We start from the raw sequence: 21,658 nt of genomic DNA, 5'->3' as shown, positions 1-21,658 counted from the left end.
TGTGCCTGTGGTCCGCTACGCTCACGTTAAAGCACCAATCACATTCCAGTGAAACAAACTGGTTATGGTTAGTCACCACAAGAGTCAGGCTTTTACAGAATATACACACAAGTACATGTACAGTTATTTTGTGTACCTTGCGTTTTGCAGCCTCAACAGCCAAACACTGGCAATAGCGTTACAATATTTAGAAACTGAATCAAAATGTGACGTTAAAGTTATGTTTTATGATTCCTGTTTGAGGCCCTTAATGTTCTTTCTCAGATTCACCACATGAAGAGAAAAACAACAAAACACTTCATCATTTTGGTGGCACAAAGAGTACAGCCAATCACTAGTTCTGACAAGTAGTGTCCAGACAGCTAAAGAAATTCTACTGCATTGTCTCTGTGTCTCCTTTTCACACAGAATTATTGATCATATCCGAATTTTCTGTTGAAGTTTAAGCCTCAGAACATTCTCCAACAGTCGAGCACCAGACTTCAGAGGAGAATTTGAGGAATGCCCTGGATTTAGTTTGGATATTATTGTAACATTGGACATGGAAGATGTAGTTTGCGAAGTTTTAATATTTCGGAACTCTTATTGCTGATACTAGACTTTCTGGTTGCTCACTTGGCACAGAAACAGGTGAGATCCAGATGAAAGTTATAATTATTACTGGGGCATTCCCTGTGAACAGCCACACGGGTCAGGGAGAGGACAGTCAGAGAGACACCCGTGCGCCTCACATAGTTACCTTCAGCAGAGAGCGCTCCCTGTGATGTTTGACCGCTGTCACAGGAGTCAGGCCTGCGGCTCTGGAGCTGGTCACAGCGTTCTTTGGTCAGGATGCACTCTGTGTTCCTAATGTGTATACACAAAGCTTTTATACAGCAAACATTGACTTAGTAATTGGCCTTGGATACAAAAGTACCGTATCTCTGTTCAGTGTTAGATTTGATGTGCTGTACAACAGAAGGGCCACTCTTTCCCAGCACTTTAATTTCACATTTTAGATCATTGCGTTACTACAGTAAAAACCTTAGATGTATCTGTTTCACATAGACACAACAAAGTTAAATTAAAAAGCAAAGGGGGCATGGTGAAGAGACATTATACCAAGAAGGCTGCAGTACATATGGATTCTCTGTGAATTCTTGATGGTTGTACTGTACTGTATGTCTCTGGCAGGCTGCCCAGTATGTAGTATTCAGTTTGTACATTGTACCCTTCCTTCAGTGAGCATTGACCCCTGAATTATGAATGCTACATAGGATAAAAAGTACTAGGTGCTCTCTGTTCTTCTCCAGTCAAAATAACGTCCCTCTTTCTGAACTTTTACATTTATGTAATGCATGTTTATTTACTACGGTATATTTGTGCCGACACTTTGCCCCCACTTTCCTTCCTCTAAAATTACATTTGGTCGGACAGATGTGTCTTTATGAGCCATGTTACCCAACATGCAACAGAAATAGTATAGTGGAAATAAAGTCACAAAATGCCAAGCTGAATTTATGACCTTGGCTTGCAAACAATGTACATCTGTGGAGATTGTGAGGAAGGATTCTGTTATGGCATTCAACTAAAGGTAATTATCTTTAAATAGTTTGGGCAGCTCATATTAAATAACATTGTTTGTTTGAGGGATGTATTCCATCAAAGTCAAGAAAAAATTATCAAAAAGTGAAAATCATATGACCAATAATTATCGTAAACCTTTTAGGCTGAAACGAGCAAGGATCTGTGATGTTCCACTGCGCGCCTTGTCCAAAAGACCCCACATGGTCTCCATCTTGTGTCCAGAGTCTAGCCGCTCCATCAGCTGAAGCAGACAGGATAAAGAGTCTTTCATCCACCTTCAGGACGTTCACGCTCCTCAGTGCTCCTGTGTGTGTCCTCCAGCGGTGCAGCAAAGGAGGGCGCGTGCTCAACGTCTACAAACAAACACAGCACATGTTCAGGAACTGCACATGTTTACTACAGGCAAATATACCAGAATCCCACCTGCTCTGGGATATCAAGTCCATAGTTTGAGATGTCCCAAATGTGAAGCCAGCCCGCCGTGTCACCACAAACAAGCAGAGTGTTTTCTGACTGGTTAGAGCTCAGGGTTAGAACACATTCTTCTGACTGCTCTGGAGCAAAGAACTGACCTGGAATGAAGATAAGAACCCCTTCTTTGTAATCCAAGCAATTACATATTTCTTCTCTATGTATTGTTTTAGTCTAAAACAACCACAGACAACTTTAATCCACAATAAAAACTCCTTTATTGATATTGCTATACTGTGTACGCAATTCATATTAAATGCAAACAATTGTATGCATGTTTACACACCGTAATTACGTAATTGCCAACTGTGTTTACCTATACACTTGGCATAAATATACTCAAGCTCTCACAACCCCTGCGTCCCACACCACTAAACACAGATGGGACCTGGAAACAGACATAGTTGTGGGCTGTGTGGAATGGCTCTGTCTAAAGGCCAAGTGGACAGTTCAGCTTCACTGTCAAGAGTCTGGACTCCAGACTCCAGAGAATAATTAAAACTGACAGATTCATGTCAGCGACAATGTTAAAACTGACCCTGCCACACAGTGTCACTTCAATCATGTCCATTCTATCCACAATACACTTACCGTAAGAGTGTGTTTGTCCAGTGACGCTCCAGAAGCAGACAAAACCAGCCTGTGACGACACTAAGACGCCTTTATTTCTTAAACTTCTGTCAGCCGCTCGATGCTGGAGGAATATCAGGCAATCTACTGGTGGCGCACCTCTGTAAACAGACCATTCATAACCTATAGAACGCCCCACCACTGAGTTTTTCTGTCTAATTCTACAGTAAATCAGGACACATTTTTACCCCATAGATGTGTCTTTACATAGCCTGAGAACTGGCATTTGTGTTTCCAACTTCCAGACAACGGCCTCTCCTTTTTGTGTTGCTGTGGCAATAACTCCCAAAGCTGGACAATGGCCCAGAGCGAGGATGTCTGACTTGTGCGGTCCACTCGTCTTCCAGGACCTGTTTGCTTTCACGTGCAAATCCTGTGGCATATTTTACACACATGTGGCACACTGTACGGACTCAGTCATTTCAATAAAGTAACTATTCATGGCTTTCTTTTACCTTAGAAGATGCCAGGTCATATTCAACAAAACATTGACTCCAACCAACAGCAAACAGGCGATCACCATGGAGACACAACAGCCCAGTGACCATGGAGTTGGTGAGAGGCTGGAGTTTGTGCAGGTTCAGACCATTTAGTAAGTTCCACACCTGTGAGAAATGCAACAACTTGAAATACTTGCGTGTGAAGTGCTGCTTTCATATTTAGCGATGTCTCTCACCTTAATTGTACCATTACGTGCCCCAGTAATGAGCCGTCTTTGTGATGACTCTAGAGCCATGCAGCTCAGCGCCTCTTCTCCGTGAGCGTTGGAGATGTGTAGCTTCTTCTTCCCAGTCTCCAGATCCCACACGCAAACTGTTGAGTCAGTGGAACCAGTCACCACCTGCTGCAGAGTGGGGTTGTATAAAGCACAGGAGAGGGACGCCTTTGATCCGGCATCTCCCAACTGATCAGTCAGCACCCCTTCTCTGCCCGCTCTCTGTCTGACGGACAGAGGGAGCAGGGCCAGGTAATCCTTGCACCCCACCAGTAAATGAGGAGGAATCTCATCGGGAAGAGGAGGACTAAGAAGAAGGAAAGGGAAGTTGCCGTGTTCAGGAATTTGGGGGTCGTGTAGACAGGGGAAATTCAACAGGACAATTTTGAGACACTCGTGTGTGGTGATGTCCCAGATCCTCAGCTCCTGAAACACACATCCCTTTATTTATTACATATAATGATATTGCAAAATGTGCTGATTATACTGCAGCACAATCCTTCCTCTGGGTACTGACTGCGTCTTTGGAGTAGCTGAAAATCTGTTCCACAGGTTGGTAGATTGCAACATCAATAACTGCAGCGTGGTGACCCAGCAGCGTAGCCACCGGATGTGTGGTCACATATCGAGCCCACAGTCGGACTGCCCCGTCACTGCCCCCAGTCACAACAAGCTGCAGCGGCGCATTGAAGGCAAAACATTTTACTCCCTCAAAAACAAAGACAGAAACATGTTATAAAGCATATGAAATCAGATGGTTTCAGAGATGTCAGCAAAAGACAAATATAAATGCATAAAAACAACAAAAAACCACAAACAAGGATTGAAAGGTTTCACAGAGTAAGTGGTTGTTTTATGATTCATTGGTCCAGACATTCATTACGCAAACATCATAGTTGTGGCCTTAAACTGAGCAAAGAGCGTGGAGGAGGAGCCGGGTGAACCAAGAATTGAGCCCTAACAAAAAGGGGAGGCTCGGGCCAATCCCAAAGGACTAAGTAAAACTGAAATGAATGTAATGAATGTAATGAATGTAATTAATTACGTAATCACTTAATTACTCAATGGAAAATGTAATACAATTATACTGTTTATTAGAGTAATTAACCAAACATACGTGCTGGGAGTAACCCAGAATGCACGTGAAGAGCCAAGGACGCCAATGATCTAAGACAATATGTGGTTAGCTCTCGTGGCAGTGAATGGATAAATGGACAGGCAGAGTCTGCGCCACAAGATAAGAGAACCTTTATTTGTCCCACAATGGAGAAATTCTAGTTTGACATCAAACTGATTTTCGAACTTGCGGCTCTGCTTCAAAGCAGCCCACTGGGGGTCCTTAAGTCAGGGGTGAAAGCAAAATGTGCAACAACGTGATTGGCGAATGAGCGAGCGCCACTCAGTGTTTACTATAGTTCTGCTGTTGACTTAGTTACTGCTGCTCCTCCTAGACACCAGCAACTAGTCAAATACTAATATTGTGTGTGCCAGGAAAGTATCTTTCATTTTCAAAATAATACACAATAATACTCACCTCCCTGATTTTCCAAATGTATGGATTCTGCTTTTCTGACATACTGATGCAAACCACAGAGGTGACAGAACTCTCTGACGATGTCATAATCCCGTTGGTACAAGTTTCAAACATGATCCTGTTAATTGGGTCATGGTGCCCACTTTGGACACAGTGATATGTGACAGTGCTCTCGTGGTCACTAAGGTGCTGTTTGGAACAGATAAGAACACACTTTGTAACACTGTCACCGACACAGCTAAAATGCTTTTATTACACTTTGAACGTTTAAGTATTTACATGAAAATAGATTCTTTGAAGGCTTTTCTCTTTCTTAGTCATGTTTTTGAAAAGGCGCCTGGTTGGGTTCAGAAACTGCAACACATGAACCACTCCCATTTCATTCCCTACAAGCAACTTTGATGCTTCGAATGGATACTTTAAAAAACAGGAACATTTCATTAGACATTTTTTTACACATTGTATTGGCAAGCTGAAAAACGTTTTACCTGAACATCGTACCAGTAACAAACAGCCGTAGGGACACATGGAAAACCTAATATAAAACAAGTGTTATTATCATCATTTGAACTACACATCATCTACCACACATTATACATGCCATAGAGGTGCAAGTCCTCAAATACATTAGTTGTGGAGACATTGATGAAGTGTATGTCCCTGCAGTCTGTTGAAATGGCCACAGTGCGGGCGTTCTTCATGTACACAGCATCAGTGACCCATCCTCTGAATCTTTTAGTATGAGCTACTTCCTCTGTTGGATCTCCAGCGAGCTGAAGGCAGAGTGCAAATGTAAGTGTTAAGATGTTCAAGCACTATCAATCATGAATGGGCTTAAAACCATGGTTTCTCTTACACTTAGAGCTTTTGTGATGTGGAGGTGTTTGTTCCAGACAGTGACCTGGCCACATTTACTCACACTAATGTAGCGCAGCGAAGGTGGATGGAAAACAGCCACTACACGGACTGTTGGCTCCCTCTGCAAATGTAATGACTAAATAATTCAATACAATTTAGGTTCAATCAGGGGTGCTCAAACTGTGGCCCGGGGGCCAAATGTGCCCCTCATAGCAATTTTTCCTGGTGAATTGGTCTGAGAAGTGCCTTTCTAATGCAAGTTTAAAATAGTCTACCATTATAACCTCAATGACTAACATTTTGGTCTAAGAAGACAGCCCTGATATTAAGGTTCTGAGACTGAATTAAGGTGTAGTAGTGTAGATAAATGTAGATGTAACGTAAATGTGTAGATAAACCGTTTCAAAATAATTTGCAGGTCTGTGGCCCAGTCGATGTTTAAATATGCCAAACATGGGTTTATAAACTATTTTGATGGGTCTAGGCTGTATAAAATGTTCCTTGCATAAGGTTCCACGGTATTTATATTGATAAATGGTGGAAAGTTTATCAACCATAGCCATTGCTCTCTTTTCATGGGTTCAGTCACATCTTGATGTGACATGTGAGATAACTGGACCTAAGGTTGCATCCCAACACTTCAATAAGCCTACTAACTACCTGGAGATTGACTATTTTTCTTTGTGTAAGTTGTTACATGACTAGATGTTTCATTATTTTTTACCAAACATTATCTTAAAATTATAACTGTTAAATACTAGCTATTTTTTCTTGTAAACATTTAGCATTTAACAGGCTAAAAATCTATGCTTACCTACACCATTTACCCAATATACATTTACAGACAATAATTGAGAGGTGAATTGTGTTTTGTTTCTAATGGCCTACTTAGTGCTCCTCTACCTTATTGCTGGAGCAGTGTCTGATGGTTTGCTGGGAGTCCTGAGCTGTCCTGAGCAGAGCTGGAGCCGGGACAGAGGCCCTGGATCTCTGGCTGTACTCCAACAGAAGGTAAGAGTACATCTGCTGCATGCTCACTTGTCCTGTGCAGCAGATATCCACCTACACACAACACTTGTTCATTGTCAATAACGCATACCAATCTAATGGTTTTCAATGAAACCCACCTCCTCAAAGAAGCGCTTGACCCATCCAACCTCTGCATCAGAGCCAAACACTAAACTAATGACTTCACAAAACTCCTCAAACACCACTCTAGGATCATTTTGGCTTCTGGTCCTTCTTTTCCGTCCAGTAACTCCATTTGTTTGCAGCTTGTGATGAACACAAGTGAAAGCATCCCTGAGGAGCTGCAGGTGTTCTGGGCTAAGTCTTTCTGCAGGGCTTAATCCAATAGAGGCATCACTACGGTAAAAACAAACAAACAAACAAACAAACAAACAATTACTAAACCAGTGCACTGCTGAAGCTTCATAAGGATCCTGTTGTAATGAGTTTATAGGACTGCAATAGGACTGTAGCGCCCCGCTGTGGCCCTGCATGAGTACTACAACTGTTGTAGGCCTATTACACAAGCTTTCATTTAACTTTCTCTTTGTTGTATTCTAAAGGTTCAGAAAAGTCATTTTAAATTCAAAATGTGTCTTTCCAACAATGTGTGTGGTCTGTAGAGACTTGGACAATGACTACACAATGAGCTTGGTAGATGAGTCCAGTGTGATCCATGAGTGGCCTTTTCTTTCTCAATGGACTCATAAAACAATTAAACAGTGAACATTTGCATTAAAAGGGGTTGAACATGTTTCATTTAGAGTGTGAGGGTCTCCATTAAAAGCGTGCAGGGTTACTAATCATGAGTAAAATAACAGAGAATACCAAAAAGCCAAAAAGAGATTTTTCTGAATGTTTGTGAAACTTGAGGACTATTAAAATAACCATTAATCTATAACCCTTTCTTATCTCAAAAATATGATTAAACATTTATGACAAAAGGAATATACATTTTAGTGGCCCCAATATGGAAGATAAATAGTTCAATTGCATAAACTATTCAAATATGTTTTTTCCATGTTCAAAAAAATCAGAAAGAAAAATTCAAGGGCATTTCAAATTCTAAATCTGAACAATTGATCTTCCATACTCCAAAAAACCTAAAAAGATTTCCCATAGTCTAAAATCATAAACATTGTGATACATGTAACTAAGTTGGCAATGATATTAAATTATTTTTCTACCAAAGTCTCCCTGGAATCTATGGGAAATATGTGATTATAAACATATTGACTCCAAACAACTTAAATAACTGTTAGTTCCAGCCCTACTTTTGATAGATATAAAAGCTAGAATTCACCATAATATTTTTCATAGCCCTTTCTACAAGTTAAATTAGCAGCATACAGTTATATTTAAATTGTAACCACAACACAACATAATGATTACTCACCAAAACCTGCTGTGAGGAATCTCCTGCTCATAAAGCAACCATGGATTTGTCTTCAAAATAGCCATAACAATAAAATGTAATTCAGTTTTTCAAGGCCTCAAGTCTATTTCTTGATATTCTGTGTGATATTACAAAAGCAGCGTCCCATTGCAGGCACCTCACCAGTCTGAAGTCCTCACTGAACTGGTCCAGGTCTGACTCTCTGGGCTCTTTGTCCCATCACTTCCTTCTCATGCAAATCTGATTGGGCCAAACAGAGGCATTGGTTCTCAAACAGGGAAAGAATGTCCATCTTACAGGTCAGTAATCTATCCGTCAGGTTTTTGTCCACCCACAGGGAGACGGAGAGTCCAGAGTCAACACAGCGCATGAGAAGAGTTTGGAGAATGGTTGAGGTCTGCCTGGAGACCATCACCGAGTAAAGTTAATGATTGGAGAAGGCCATGTTTGTGAGTGACCCTCAAGAGTTACACTTTACATAGAGACAGTAGGGTCTCAAAGTAAAGGCTACAAAAGCACAATTTACCACATTACAGGCTCTTAAAGGACTGTTGTTCTGTTAGAAAAAAATATAATTGGAATTAGCTTTTACCTGTTTTACTATTTCATTAAATGTTAAAAAAATAAAAAATAATAATAACCTCACTGTTTTCGTTCTCAAGAACCTCTGTAGCTCAGTGAGACTGGAGTTCTGGAGGAGAAGGAGTTGAACATGAGCTGATCATGAGCCATGGTCTGTCCTCTATCTCAGTTCAGGGCCCAGCTTCACTTGTGTTTACACCTTTTTAAAACAATAAGTGTCCAGGCTACATACAGTTCCTTTAACTAACTGAATAATAGATTAATTAACAGTCAACAGGAAACTTTAATAACTGACAGGATCTTGTCTGATTAAATTCATTAGGCATAGAGAAACAAAACACTAAAGCTGAAACATGGATATGGAAAGTAGGCTTTTTTGTTTTACTTACATGAAGGAAGTATTTTGATATCGAAAAGCATGAACAGAATGTAGGCTTAATATGATCTGAAGAGGCTGGAGTCTTTAGTAGAGAAACATGTGGTTGCTCTTTACCGCCAGTAGATAGAGCCATACTTCTCCTAAGCTTTTTCCAGGCTCCACATGATGCATCCCTGCTCCAACCCAGGATGGCAGCAGCGGCCCACTGTGGCTCCATTCTCGGCCTAATTACAGGCCCGTGACCCGCCCCTCCCTCCCCTCCGTCCCACACAGGGCAGTTCCTCAGCCCTGCTCTGTCGGCTCCAGTGATGGGCTGTGAGGATGGCACAGCACTGGAACAAGACTAGACTTTGTGCTTAGTTTTTAGTCACTTACTTTAAGTTTATTTTGTTTAGTTTGCCACCATGCTGAGGGTGGTAGTGGAGTCAGCCAATGGGCTGCCTAAAAAGAGAGTTGGAACTCCTGATCCAATTGCGTCTGTGATTTTTAAAGGTAAGAGCTAACTCTGATTATTCCTCTTTATTGTATGCAAGCATGTATTTTGAGTTACAACTCAAAAAGTTCCACTTGAGAACGTGAGGAATGTATATAGAGACGTTTTGATTTTTTTGTCAGGATTGGTAAAGTGATAATTTATTTATTAATCAAAACAATTTCTAACTTACAGAGGAGAAGAAAAAAACAAAATCAATTGACAGTGAGCTGAATCCTGTATGGAACGAGGTAACTTCTATTCAAATGATTTTGTGTATTCTATGTGTAATATTTCCAATACAATTGCAAATATTTCTTTATGATTCGCATGATCGTTTTGCAATGGCCGAGTTGTGGTCCTAGTTGTTGAGAGAAAGCGACTGATTTGTGTACTATTTTTGATTATTTATTATAACAATTCTACTCAAAAATGGTCTGGATTGAGAAATGGAATGGAAACATCTGTACAGTAGACAGAGTAATCCCATGACTGCCACAGTGCCACCATCCTAATAGATTTCATGATATACGCTTATATTTAACCCGGAGACATGCTCATATGTGATAACCAAGATACAGAATAAATACTATTGGAATTTCTGCACATACTAAACTGTCTTTCATGCCTTTTCTTGCAGGTTCTTGAGTTTGATTTGAAAGGCCAGGCACTGGACACCAACTGCTACATTGACGTGGTTGTGAAAGACTATGAAACTATTGGCAAAGACAAGTAAGTTTTCTATTACACCTGTGTTTATCTTTTTGTGCAACCTTAGGATCATTATAAACGTTGCCTCACATTATTGAATCACTAAGTATACTTACAAATATAATTGGTCTGAGCAGTATTCAAGGTGTGTCCTTTGATTTGATGATTGTGTACTAATTGTGCATACTAGTTTATGTAGTATCTTATCTTTATTCTTTATGTAGGTTTAAAAATGTTCCTTTGGTCTTTTATGTTTTGTTCAGACCAATTTGGACATGCCAGGGCAGAAATTTGATGAGAAATATCTGTGGGCTGCATCTGCCCTTGCACACCCAGTCTGCCATGCTTGGACTTGCTGCACTCTGTGGGTTGACTGATCGCAGTTAGGCAACAATGGATGGATGAATAGCTGTTTGTATTCTTTTTACATGGACTGGAGAAGTAGGAAATGGCTTAGATGTTGCTGTGAATGGGGAAAAAGTCACCAAAATGCTGACAACTTTGGACTTTGGAAATGGTTCAGGTTTTATTTGCGACTGCACACATGGCACCACTCTAGTTCGACCGCAACTATTTCCACAACATCACCAATTACTGTGATCAAAGTAAATTGAATCAACAATAAAATCATGCAGAAATATGGCAGAAATACATCAGAACATATACGTTTCCAATCATGCGCTTTAGTTAGTAAGTTTCCAGAGTGTATGGGACAGTCATAACTGAGAGAGGGAGGAGTTTTGTCCTTGTTTGACTTGAGTAATGTTTTCCACCGGGCCGGCCCATCTGACGCACTGCCTAAAGATCTACAGCGCAGAGGGGGAGATGGTGGTGCGCTTTCCCCCAAATAGTTTCCCAGATGTGATTATGGGAGATTCCGGTTGCCTGGAAACAAAGAAGAGCGAGGGGAGAACCTAAACATTGTCTTGACTCACTGCAAGCAACTGGTCAGATTGAGATGCAGTAAAAGCTTGTACAATGACATCATTGTACTCTGTAGAGTACACAGATTTGAGACGTATATTTCAATTAGTCCACTATGAAAATTTCATTTTAATTGCTAACAGCGGCATGCTGTGGGCCTGGGGCCTTCAGTCAGGTCCTACACAGTCCCACCCAAACTAATCCACCTCTTATTACATCATTATGATGCCATGGCTCTAGACACTACACATTTAGATGGAAACGCAGTTCAACCACGCGTTGCGTTACCTTAAAATTTACATTTCAGAGAATTGCAGGGGAAGAGTACAATACAGTACAGTTCAACTAAGCTCAATATTTCCCTATTTTTCTTCCCTTTTTCATTGTGCAGCTCCGTTGCCCTGCGCACTTGTTTGTTGAGCTGTAGATCCACTTGGGTTTCCCCAAAGGTTTTCCAAAGCAACATTTCTTGTAAGTGCCCAGCCGTACTTTGGAGTCTCGTTGACCAAATCGATCACTTCAACGATCCAACAAACCACCTGTGACTGGCTTTGCAGCGTCGGACGACTTCTCCTTACAATGTTTAACTTTTCTTGAAAATTTTGTCTTGAGAATAGCGTTATAATTATATCCTCGACCAAATCGATATCGTTTTCTCCTTCCGCCATTTTGGGTTGAAAAAACAATGAAACAATATGCAAATGAATTTGTTTACCAAATTCATTTTCCTAGTTGTGAGGTGCTAGCAGTGTTAAAAGTGATCCACAGTGACTGAGAAGTAACGTGAGTGCATCTTCTCCTTGAAACGCCTCTTTCCTACTGTATCCTGCTTCCGAAGAGTGCACACGCTTTTTTGCTCGCTCCGCTTGCTATTGCTGCTTTCCTTATTTATTTTGCTTTTTAATCAGTTTTTGTCTTCCAAACATTTTTGCTTTAGACTTTTTCAAGTAAACCAAGGATTTTAAGAACATTTTTCCAGTTTTAACGACATATCTGACGCCAGCGACATGTCCGGGAGAAGAAGGTAGAAAGACTGTGAACGCTGTCGGAAATATCAACAAGAAATTAATGAGCTGAAAACACGGATATTTGTTTTGGAATCTGAAAAAGTTCTTCACGATACCATTCCTGTGTCAACCGATGGTAAGAAGAGCACACTTTTTACAAGAAAAACTGCTACTTTCAACCTAAACCGCAGTGACTCTGTGTCGTTTCCAAAACTGTCTAAAAACCAGAAAGACCAGGCTGTTTCTTGGAACAAACTTGGAGCAAAGCCTAAACGATACAAAGATAACGTGAAGTCACCTAAAACACAGCTCACAAACAGATTTTTACCACTTTCAGAGATGGAATTAAATGAAAAAAGGAAAGATGACGTGGCCAAAATACAGCGAGGAGGATCTGTGCCAGGAGCCAAGGTCACGCAGATTGTTTTAGCTGGGGACGGCGCAATAAGTCACGTGACGCATGAAAAGATAAACACACATTCTTTTCCAAGCGCCACTGTTTCTGAGATAACGTCACTCCTTCCAAATATTATGGCTAAGCATGGAGGAGCTAAACAGCTGATTGTGCACGTGGGTGCAGTGGACATGCGGCGGGAACAGACTGAAGTTTTGAAAAAAGACTTCTTAAAGTTATTCGACGTGCTTGATAAAATGGAAATCAAAACATTCATAAGTGGACCTCTTCCAAACATCGACAGGAGGATAAACAAGTTTAGCCGGCTTCTTCAGCTGAACACATGGCTGTCCAAAGAGTGTTCCCCGAGAGGACTACACTACATTGAGAACTTCTATCTATTCTGGAAATGAGAGGACCTGTTTAAGAGAAATGGCCCCCACCTATGCAGAGGTGGAGTAAGGGTGCTGACAGAGAACCTGCTCCACGCTCTGAGGCATTGGACTGGGCCTGGACAGGGTCCTGAGCAGATAGTTAGAGAAGAGAGGAATGAGAGAAGAATTCCTGCTCCATCAGCCAGAGACTTTTGATGTTTCAACATCAAAAGCACCACAACCTCAGCCTCCACCAAAGGATTCATCAGCAGCTGCTCCACCACCACCAGCAAAGGATTCAGCTCCAGCTGCTCCACATTCACCTCCACCGCCTCCAGCAAAGGAACAATCTTCAAAGGCCTTGGACCCATCTGTGACAAGCCCAACAACATCCCTGTCATCGCCCCTGCCTTCACACCAGCCCTGGGTTCCCCCTGCAACATCTACTCCCACTAAAGATTCATCATTCTTCTTCTCATCTCCACTCTCACCCATGGGCCTTCCCAGCCATTTTGAAAGTCTGATCAAATCAGGCATTAAGATGGCTCCACTCACGCCCAATATAGCAAGGGCTATGTCAATACTTATCAACTCTTCCCTGCACAAGCCGACTACACCAACAAAAGCCCCACCACCCATCCCCCCTCGCCTCTCACCTGGTCCCAAACTCTCCTTGGCTACAAAAGCCCCACCACCCATCCAACCTCGCCTTTCACCTGGTATCTCCCATAGCTAGGATGCACTGGGTCTCAGCGTTGCCGGGACTTATTGTCACATTAAAAATCAAACCAACCCGGGGCCCTATGTAAAAAGAGCCCCCCCTAGTGCTATTTCTGTAGTCACATCATCACACAGATGGAAAAACAAAATGCGAGTCAGGCCCAATCTGAGAAATGTGTTTCATGTTCCCTGTGAAAAGATAAAGCCCAGTCCCACTGAAACTAGTCTGAAACTTGCTGTGCTAAATGTCAGATCCTTATGTAACAAATCTCTCTTAATTAATAATTTTATTTCTTCTTATAATCTTGATTTTATGTTTTTAACTGAAACATGGCTTGACAAAAACAATGGAAATCTAGTTCTGATAGAATCTGCTCCACCCAACTTTAAGTTTGAATCTGAAACACAAGAAAACAAAAAAGGGGGTGGAGTCTGTGCTGTCTTTAGAGATGAAATAATTACCCGCAGGTTGTCTTTTGGGGTGTTTTCATCATTTGAGTATGTATCCTTTAAAATGGAGCTAAAACGGTCTCCATCCATTCTCTTCATTGTTTCATACAAGCCTCCCCAGCACAGCCAAAGTTTTATTGATGATTTTACTGAGATGCTTTCAGTCGTATGCACAGACTTTGATGGTTTGGTCATTACAGGTGATTTCATTGTGCATGTTGATAATATTTGTGACAGAAACGCTAAAGAGCTTGATGCTGTCCTTGAAACCTTCAGTCTTACTCAGCATGTGAGAGGCCCCACCCACAGCAAAGGACACACTCTAGATCTCATAATTACAAAGGGGGTAAATATTTCAAATGTTAATGTGATCGATGTTGCTCTGTCTGATCATTTCTGTGTCTTCTTTGACCTGTCTGTTTCTCCCAAACCTCCGGTTGGTCCTGCAGTTGTTCAGAGGAGACACATAAGTGATGGCACAGGTGCACTGTTTATGGAAATGATAAACTTTGAAAATGTCTCATGTTCTAATGTAAATGATTTGTTGAACTCTGTTACATCTAGTGTTTTGAATGTTCTGGACACCATCGCCCCTATAAAGGCTAAAATGGTTAAAAATAAGCAGAAGGCGCCGTGGAGAAATGATGATTCGGTCAGGGCACAGAAAAGGGAGTGCCGCAGGGCCGAACGGAAATGGCGCAAGTCAAAGCTCCAGGTTCAAAAAGAGATTTACAAAGAGAAGCTGAACATGTACAACCTAATCTTACGTAGAACTAGGGAAAGATATTTTTCTGAAATTATTGGAAGCTGCAGTAACAACTCGCGTGTCCTGTTTGCCACAGTAAACAGATTAACAAACCCTCCAGCTCAGCTGCCGTTAGAACTTATTTCCACATCCAAGTGTAATGAGTTTGCATTATTCTTTAATGACAAAGTTCAGGGCATTAAAAATGCTATAAATCCCACAATGCAAAACATTACCCTAAAACCACCAAGACACTTAGAGCTAACTCACTTTGCACCAGTAACTGATAAAACTGTCCATGAGATCATAACCAGTCTGAGTTCATCTACATGCTGCCTCGATGTGTTACCCACCAGATTTCTAAAGTCTGTGCTGAACAGTTTGTTAGCACCACTCACTCACAAAGTTAACATGTCGCTTCAATCTGGAACATTCCCAATGTCTTTGAAAATTGCGGTCATAAAGTCTCTCCTAAAGAAGAGCAGACTTGATGCTGCAGTACTGAGTAATTACCGGCCCATCTCTAATCTGCCATTTTGGGGCAAAGTCCTTGAAAAGGTTGTTTACCAACAGCTCACAGATTTCCTCTTAATAAACAACTCATTTGATGTTTTTCAGTCAGGTTTTAGACCTCATCACAGCACTGAGACTGCTCTTGTCAAGGTGACAAATGACATCCGCCTGAACACTGACACGGGCAAAGCCTCAGTCTTAATTCTGTTAGATCTGAGTGCTGCTTTTGACACTGTCGATCATGGGATCTTCTTACAGAGACTAGAGGACTGGGTGGGCATCACTGGCACTGCCCTAAACTGGTTAAGGTCCTATCTAGAAGACAGGAAGTACTTTGTTGAAATTGGTAGCTGTGTCTCAGACCACATGACCCTGACCTGTGGAGTGCCCCAAGGGTCAGTCCTGGGTCCCCTTCTGTTCAACCTCTACATGCTGCCGTTAGGTCAGTTGATACGCAGTGAAAATGTGTCCTATCACAATTATGCAGACGACACTCAAATCTATGTTTCACTATCGGCAGGTGACTATGGACCAGTGGATTCACTCTGTCACTGCATCCAACAGATCAGTTTGTGGATGCAAAACAACTTTCTCCAGCTGAACTCAGACAAGACTGAAATAATCGTTTTTGGCCCACAGAAACAAAGAGAAAGTGTTAGCGGTCACCTCCAGAGTCTCGCTCTAAAACCTACAAACCAAATCAGAAATCTGGGGGTAATAATGGACTCAGACTTGAACTTTAATAGCCACGTCAAATCAATAACATCAGCAGCTTTTTACCATCTAAAAAACATTGCCAAAATCAAAAATATAGTGTCAAAACCAGATTTAGAGAGACTTATCCATGTGTTTGTCTCCAGTAGATTAGACTACTGTAACGGCCTGCTCACTGGCCTCTCCAAACGAGCTGTAAAACAGCTGCAGTACATCCAGAACGCTGCTGCTCGGGTCCTGACTAGAACCAGGAAGTATGATCACATTAGTCCTGTTCTCAGGTCTCTGCACTGGCTCCTGTGGCTCAGAGAATAGACTTTAAAGCAGCTCTGCTTGTGTACAAGTCTCTCCATGGCCTAGCACCAAAGTACATCTTGGATATGTTAGTGCCATATGAACCATCTCGGACTCTGAGGACCTCAGGGACCGGCCTCCTGCTGGTGCCCAGAGTCAGGACAAAACATGGGGAATCTGCGTTTCAGTTTTATGCAGCTAAAATCTGGAACAGTCTTCCTGAAGATGTGAGACAGGCTTCTACTCTGACAATGTTCAAATCTAAGCTAAAAACAGTTTTGTTTAGCTGTGCATATACGACTGAAAGGATTTTTTCTTTGCACTCTTCTCTTTTGTTTGTGATTTTATTAGTTTAGACAATCAGTTGGATTGATAATTTTTAATTCAGTTAATTTTATTGTCTCCTCCTTGAGCCGACACCTTAACGTGGTGGAGGGGTTTGAGTGCCCGAATGATCCCGGGAGCTATGTTGTCGGGGGCTTCATGCCCCTGGTAGGGTCTCCCAAGGCAAACAGGTCCTAGGTGACGGGTCAGACAAAGATCGGTTCAGAAGCCTCTTATGACGACGACACAATCAAGGCAGTTCACGTCGCCCGGATCGGCGTCACCGGGGCCCCATCCTGGAGCCAGGCCTGGGATGGGTGCTCCATGGCGAGCGCCTGGTGGCCGGGTCTTACCCCACGGGGCCCGGCCGGGCACAGCCCGAAAGAGCGACGTGGGGCCGCCCTCCCGTGGGCCCACCACCCGCAGGAGGATCCATAGGGGGCCGGTGCAGAGAGATCTGGGCGGCAGTCGACGGCAGGGGCCTCGGCGACCAGATCTCCGGACACAGAGACTAACTCTGGGGACATGGAATGTCACCTCGCTGGGGGGGAAAGAGCCTGAGCTTGTGCGGGAGGTTGAGCGATACCGACTAGATATAGTCGGCCTCACCTCCACGCACAGTTTGGGCTCTGGAACCCATCTCCTCGAGAGGGGCTGGACGCTCCACTTCTCTGGTGTTGCCCGCGGGGAGAGGCGGCGGGCTGGTGTGGGCTTGCTGATAGCCCCTCAGCTCAGCCGCCACGTGTTGGAGTTTACCCCGGTGAACGAGAGGGTCGCGTCCCTCCGCCTTCGGGTGGGGGACAGGTCTCTCACTGTTGTGGCGGCCTACGGGCCGAACAGCAGTGCAGAGTACCCGGCCTTCTTGGAGTCCTTGGGAGGGGTACTGGACAGTGCACCGACCGGGGACTCCGTTGTTCTACTGGGGGACTTCAACGCCCACGTGGGCAATGACAGTGACACCTGGAGAGGGGTGATCGGGAAGAACGGCTTCCCCGATCTGAACCCGAGCGGTGTTCAGTTATTGGACTTCTGTGCTAGCCACGGATTGTCCATAACGAACACCATGTTCAAGCACAAGGGTGTCCATCAGTGCACGTGGCACCAGGACACCCTAGGCCGGAGGTCAATGATCGACTTAGTTGTCGTGTCATCAGACCTCCGGCCGCGTGTCTTGGACACTCGGGTGAAGAGAGGGGCAGAGTTGTCAACCGATCACCACCTGGTGGTGAGTTGGATCCGCTGGCGGAGGAGGAAGCCGGACAGACTTGGCAGACCCAAGCGCATTGTGAGGGTCTGTTGGGAACGTCTAGTGGAGCCCTCTGTCAGTAGGGTATTCAACTCGCACCTCCGGGAGAGCTTCTCCCATGTCCCGGGGGAGGCTGGGGACATTGAGTCCGAGTGGACCATGTTCTCCGCCTCCATTGTTGATGCGGCTGCTCGGAGCTGTGGTCGCAAGGTCTCCGGTGCCTGTCGTGGCGGCAACCCCCGAACCCGGTGGTGGACACCGGAAGTAAGGGATGCCGTCAGACTAAAGAAGGAGGCCTATCAGGCCACTCTGGCTTGTAGGTCTCCGGAGGTCATCGACGGGTATCGGCAGGCCAAGCGAGCCGCGGCTCGTGCTGTCGCAGAGGCAAAAACCCGGGCCTGGGAGGAGTTCGGGGAGGCCATGGAGGAGGACTATCGGTCGGCACCAAAGAAATTCTGGCAAACCGTCCGGCGCCTCAGGAAGGGGAAGCAGTGTCTCACAAACACCGTTTACGGTGCGGGTGGAGGCCTGCTGACCTCGACTGGGGATGTCGTCGGACGGTGGAAGGAATACTTTGAGGATCTCCTTAATCCCTCAGTCACGTCTTCTGAAGAGGAAGTAGAGACCGGGGACTCGGAGGCTGGCTCATCCATCACCCAAGCTGAAGTCACTGAGGTTGTCCGCAAACTCCTCGGTGGCAGGGCTCCGGGGGTGGATGAGATCCGCCCTGAGTACCTAAAGTATCTGGATGTTGTAGGACTGTCTTGGTTGACACGTCTCTGCAACATCGCGTGGCGTTCGGGGACCGTGCCTCTGGACTGGCAGACCGGGGTGGTGGTCCCTCTGTTCAAGAAGGGGGACCGGAGGGTGTGTTCCAACTACAGAGGGATCACACTCCTCAGCCTCCCGGGTAAGGTCTATTCCAAGGTACTGGAGAGGAGAATCCGACCGATAGTCGAACCTCGGATTCAGGAGGAGCAGAGTGGTTTTCGTCCCGGTCGTGGAACACTGGACCAGCTCTATACCCTCCATCGGGTGCTCGAGGGTTCATGGGAGTTTGCCCAACCAGTCCACATGTGCTTTGTGGATCTGGAGAAGGCTTTTGACCGTGTCCCTCGGGGTGTCCTTTGGGGGGTGCTCCGGGAGTACGGGGTCCGGGGCCCTTTGCTCAGGGCTGTCCGGTCCCTGTATGACCGGAGCAGGAGCTGTGTTCGCATTGCCGGCAGTAAGTCAGACCTGTTCCCAGTGCATGTTGGACTCCGCCAGGGCTGCCCTGTGTCACCGGTTCTGTTCATAATTTTTATGGACAGAATTTCTAGGCGCAGTCAGGGGTCGGAGGGTGTCCGGTTTGGGGACCACAGGATCTCATCTCTGCTGTTTGCAGACGATGTTGTCCTGATGGCTCCATCAAACCCGGACCTGCAACATGCACTGGGACGGTTTGCAGCCGAGTGTGAAGCGGCTGGGATGAGAATCAGCACCTCCAAATCCGAGGCCATGGTTCTCGACCGGAAAAAGGTGGCTTGCCCTCTCCAGGTGGGTGGGGTGTCCTTGCCCCAAGTGGAGGAGTTCAAGTATCTCGGGGTCTTGTTCACGAGTGAGGGAAGGATGGAGCGTGAGATCGACAGGCGGATCGGTGCAGCGGCTGCAGTGATGCAGTCGCTGCATCGGACCGTTGTGGTAAAGAGGGAGCTGAGCCGAAAGGCAAAGCTCTCTATTTACCGGTCGGTCTACGTTCCTACCCTCACCTATGGTCATGAGCTTTGGGTAGTGACCGAAAGAACAAGATCGCGGATACAAGCGGTCGAAATGAGTTTCCTCCGCCGGGTGGCTGGGCGCTCCCTTAGAGATAAGGTGAGGAGCTCGGCCACACGGGGGGAGCTCGGAGTAGAGCCGCTGCTCCTCCACGTCGAGAGGAGCCAGCTGAGGTGGCTCGGGCATCTGTTCCGGATGCCTCCTGGGCGCCTCCCTCGGGAGGTGTTTCAGGCATGTCCCACCGGGAAGAGGCCCCGGGGAAGACCCAGGACACGCTGGAGAGACTATGTCTCTCGGCTGGCCTGGGAACGCCTCGGGATCCCCCCGGAGGAGTTAGAGGAAGTGTCTGGGGAGAAGGAAGTCTGGGAGTCCCTGCTCAGACTGCTGCCCCCGCGACCCGGCCCCGGATAAAGCGGCAGAAGATGGATGGATGGATGGATAATTTTATTGTATTTCTGTTTCTGTAATTTCTTTGTGATTTGAAAGCATTTTTCCTGCTGTGTGAAGCACTTTGAATTGCCTTGTGTATGAAATGTGCTCTACAAATAAACTTGCCTTGCCTTGCCTTGGCTTGCCTTGCCCTTCACAGCCAGTTCTGCACTGTCCCACTGCAGACAGGTGACTGACCTGCCCTGTCTGCGCAGCTGACCTGCCCTGTCTGCGCAGCTGACCTGCCCTGTCTGGGCAGCTGACCTGCCCTGTCTGCGCAGCTGACCTGCCCTGTCTGTGCAGCTGAGGAGAGCCAGAGGGAGGGGCAGCACTCAGAGCAGGGAGGATCTGTCTTGTGCCATTTCTTCAGCTTCATGTACAAACCAAAGAAAGACAGTCACAGTCTGTGAATGACACTAAAATGTAATTTAGCCTGTTCAAACTCTTAATTATTACTATTAATTCAGGCTAATATGCAAATATATAGTTGCAATTTCTCTTGTTTTATTTTATCATACATAATATGTCTAGAGGCTCCGGGGGCGTGGATATGTTTTTATCTCCCAAGGCGGCACGCCAGAAAAAGTTTCAGAAGCTCTGATTTAATGTTTTAATTTCAGATTATAAATCAGGTGTTACTTCAAGTACGTTACTCTTACTTGAGTAATAGTTTCCCCAAATACTTTTTTACCCTTTCTTGAGTAATGCCTTGGGCCGCAACTTCTACTTGAGTTATATTATTGAAGTAACTTAAGTCTTTCTTGATAAGAATTGATGGCTACCAAATACCTTTATTTATTGTTCCCAAATATCTTTTGGCTTTTTATTTTATTACACTTAACCTATGTTGTAAAGAAGCCTAATTAATAAGTTTGAAAGATTGAACAAGTTTAAAGAAAATTGCCACAAGATTACACACACATGTGGAAAGATATTGTTTTCTATGTTTACATTTTCCACAAACAAAAATAATGAATGCTGGTGAATTACATCTTGTGAGAGGCTGTAGTTACCAAAAACTGTGCTACAATAATATGAAATAATTTTGTGATGAACTGCAATTTATGTCAAAATCTTATTGTTATAAATCACACATTTCCTCATGTTGTTAGTGGGTTCTCCCTGGACATACCAAGTTTATACAGTCACTTAAGACTCCGGAGATTATGCTTGGCAGACTTCCTGATAAACTGCCAAAACAATGACTCTCCATCCTCTCCTCCTATTATCTCAGTTATTTGGGAGAAGATCCAAAATATGTTTTAAGTGCAGCTGCTTTAAAACCCTTATAAAGTGTTAGTACTATGATTATGTGCAGTATGCCTGACATGGTGCTACATTGTATTCTGATGTACTTTTGTTTAAGGCTTTCTGTTCCATATAGTGAGTTAAAAATACGTTCTAGTAAAAGTAAAAGTACTTTCTGATAGTTATTTAGCATCAGAAG

The 21,658-nt window shown here is 44.2% G+C and overlaps 3 protein-coding genes across 5 annotated transcripts in view; 1 reads left to right on the top strand and 2 right to left on the bottom strand.

Annotated features, from left to right (window-relative positions):
* LOC140369401 (cilia- and flagella-associated protein 337-like) overlaps nucleotides 1-5,451 on the bottom strand; it is a 5,939-nt gene extending 488 nt beyond the window's left edge. Inside the window, exons 1-11 of the mRNA XM_072456734.1 lie at nucleotides 5,405-5,451; nucleotides 5,196-5,333; nucleotides 4,917-5,105; nucleotides 3,900-4,091; nucleotides 3,344-3,808; nucleotides 3,123-3,272; nucleotides 2,856-3,040; nucleotides 2,629-2,768; nucleotides 1,990-2,138; nucleotides 1,702-1,919; nucleotides 740-846 (exon numbers count right to left, since the gene is read on the bottom strand). Of these exons, the coding sequence (XP_072312835.1) occupies nucleotides 740-846; nucleotides 1,702-1,919; nucleotides 1,990-2,138; nucleotides 2,629-2,768; nucleotides 2,856-3,040; nucleotides 3,123-3,272; nucleotides 3,344-3,808; nucleotides 3,900-4,091; nucleotides 4,917-5,105; nucleotides 5,196-5,294 (1,894 nt within the window). The 5' untranslated portion in view covers nucleotides 5,295-5,333; nucleotides 5,405-5,451. The remainder of the gene's footprint in view (nucleotides 1-739; nucleotides 847-1,701; nucleotides 1,920-1,989; nucleotides 2,139-2,628; nucleotides 2,769-2,855; nucleotides 3,041-3,122; nucleotides 3,273-3,343; nucleotides 3,809-3,899; nucleotides 4,092-4,916; nucleotides 5,106-5,195; nucleotides 5,334-5,404) is intronic.
* Nucleotides 5,452-5,497: 46 nt separating this feature from the next.
* Nucleotides 5,498-8,590, bottom strand: LOC140368771 (uncharacterized). Its single transcript, XM_072455830.1, has 5 exons — nucleotides 8,358-8,590; nucleotides 6,902-7,139; nucleotides 6,678-6,836; nucleotides 5,773-5,895; nucleotides 5,498-5,689 (listed from the first exon to the last, which is right to left on the bottom strand). The coding sequence occupies exons 1-5, from the start codon at nucleotides 8,588-8,590 to the stop codon at nucleotides 5,498-5,500; spliced, it is 945 nt and encodes a 314-aa protein (XP_072311931.1).
* An 846-nt stretch (nucleotides 8,591-9,436) lies between these two features.
* LOC140369294 (myoferlin-like) overlaps nucleotides 9,437-21,658 on the top strand; it is a 24,596-nt gene continuing 12,374 nt past the window's right edge. For all 3 annotated transcript variants that reach the window (XM_072456587.1, XM_072456586.1, XM_072456585.1), the window contains exons 1-3: nucleotides 9,437-9,631; nucleotides 9,807-9,862; nucleotides 10,252-10,343. In XM_072456587.1, the coding sequence (XP_072312688.1) occupies nucleotides 9,544-9,631; nucleotides 9,807-9,862; nucleotides 10,252-10,343 (236 nt within the window). In that variant the 5' untranslated portion in view covers nucleotides 9,437-9,543. The remainder of the gene's footprint in view (nucleotides 9,632-9,806; nucleotides 9,863-10,251; nucleotides 10,344-21,658) is intronic.

Source organism: Eucyclogobius newberryi, unplaced genomic scaffold (assembly GCF_026437365.1).
Source record: "Eucyclogobius newberryi isolate DKJ021-1_F unplaced genomic scaffold, fEucNew1.0.hap1 SCAF_20, whole genome shotgun sequence".
Taxonomy (NCBI): Eukaryota; Metazoa; Chordata; class Actinopteri; order Gobiiformes; family Gobiidae; genus Eucyclogobius; species Eucyclogobius newberryi.
Note: the sequence above shows the minus strand (reverse complement) of the source record. Positions and strands in the feature narration are given on the sequence as shown.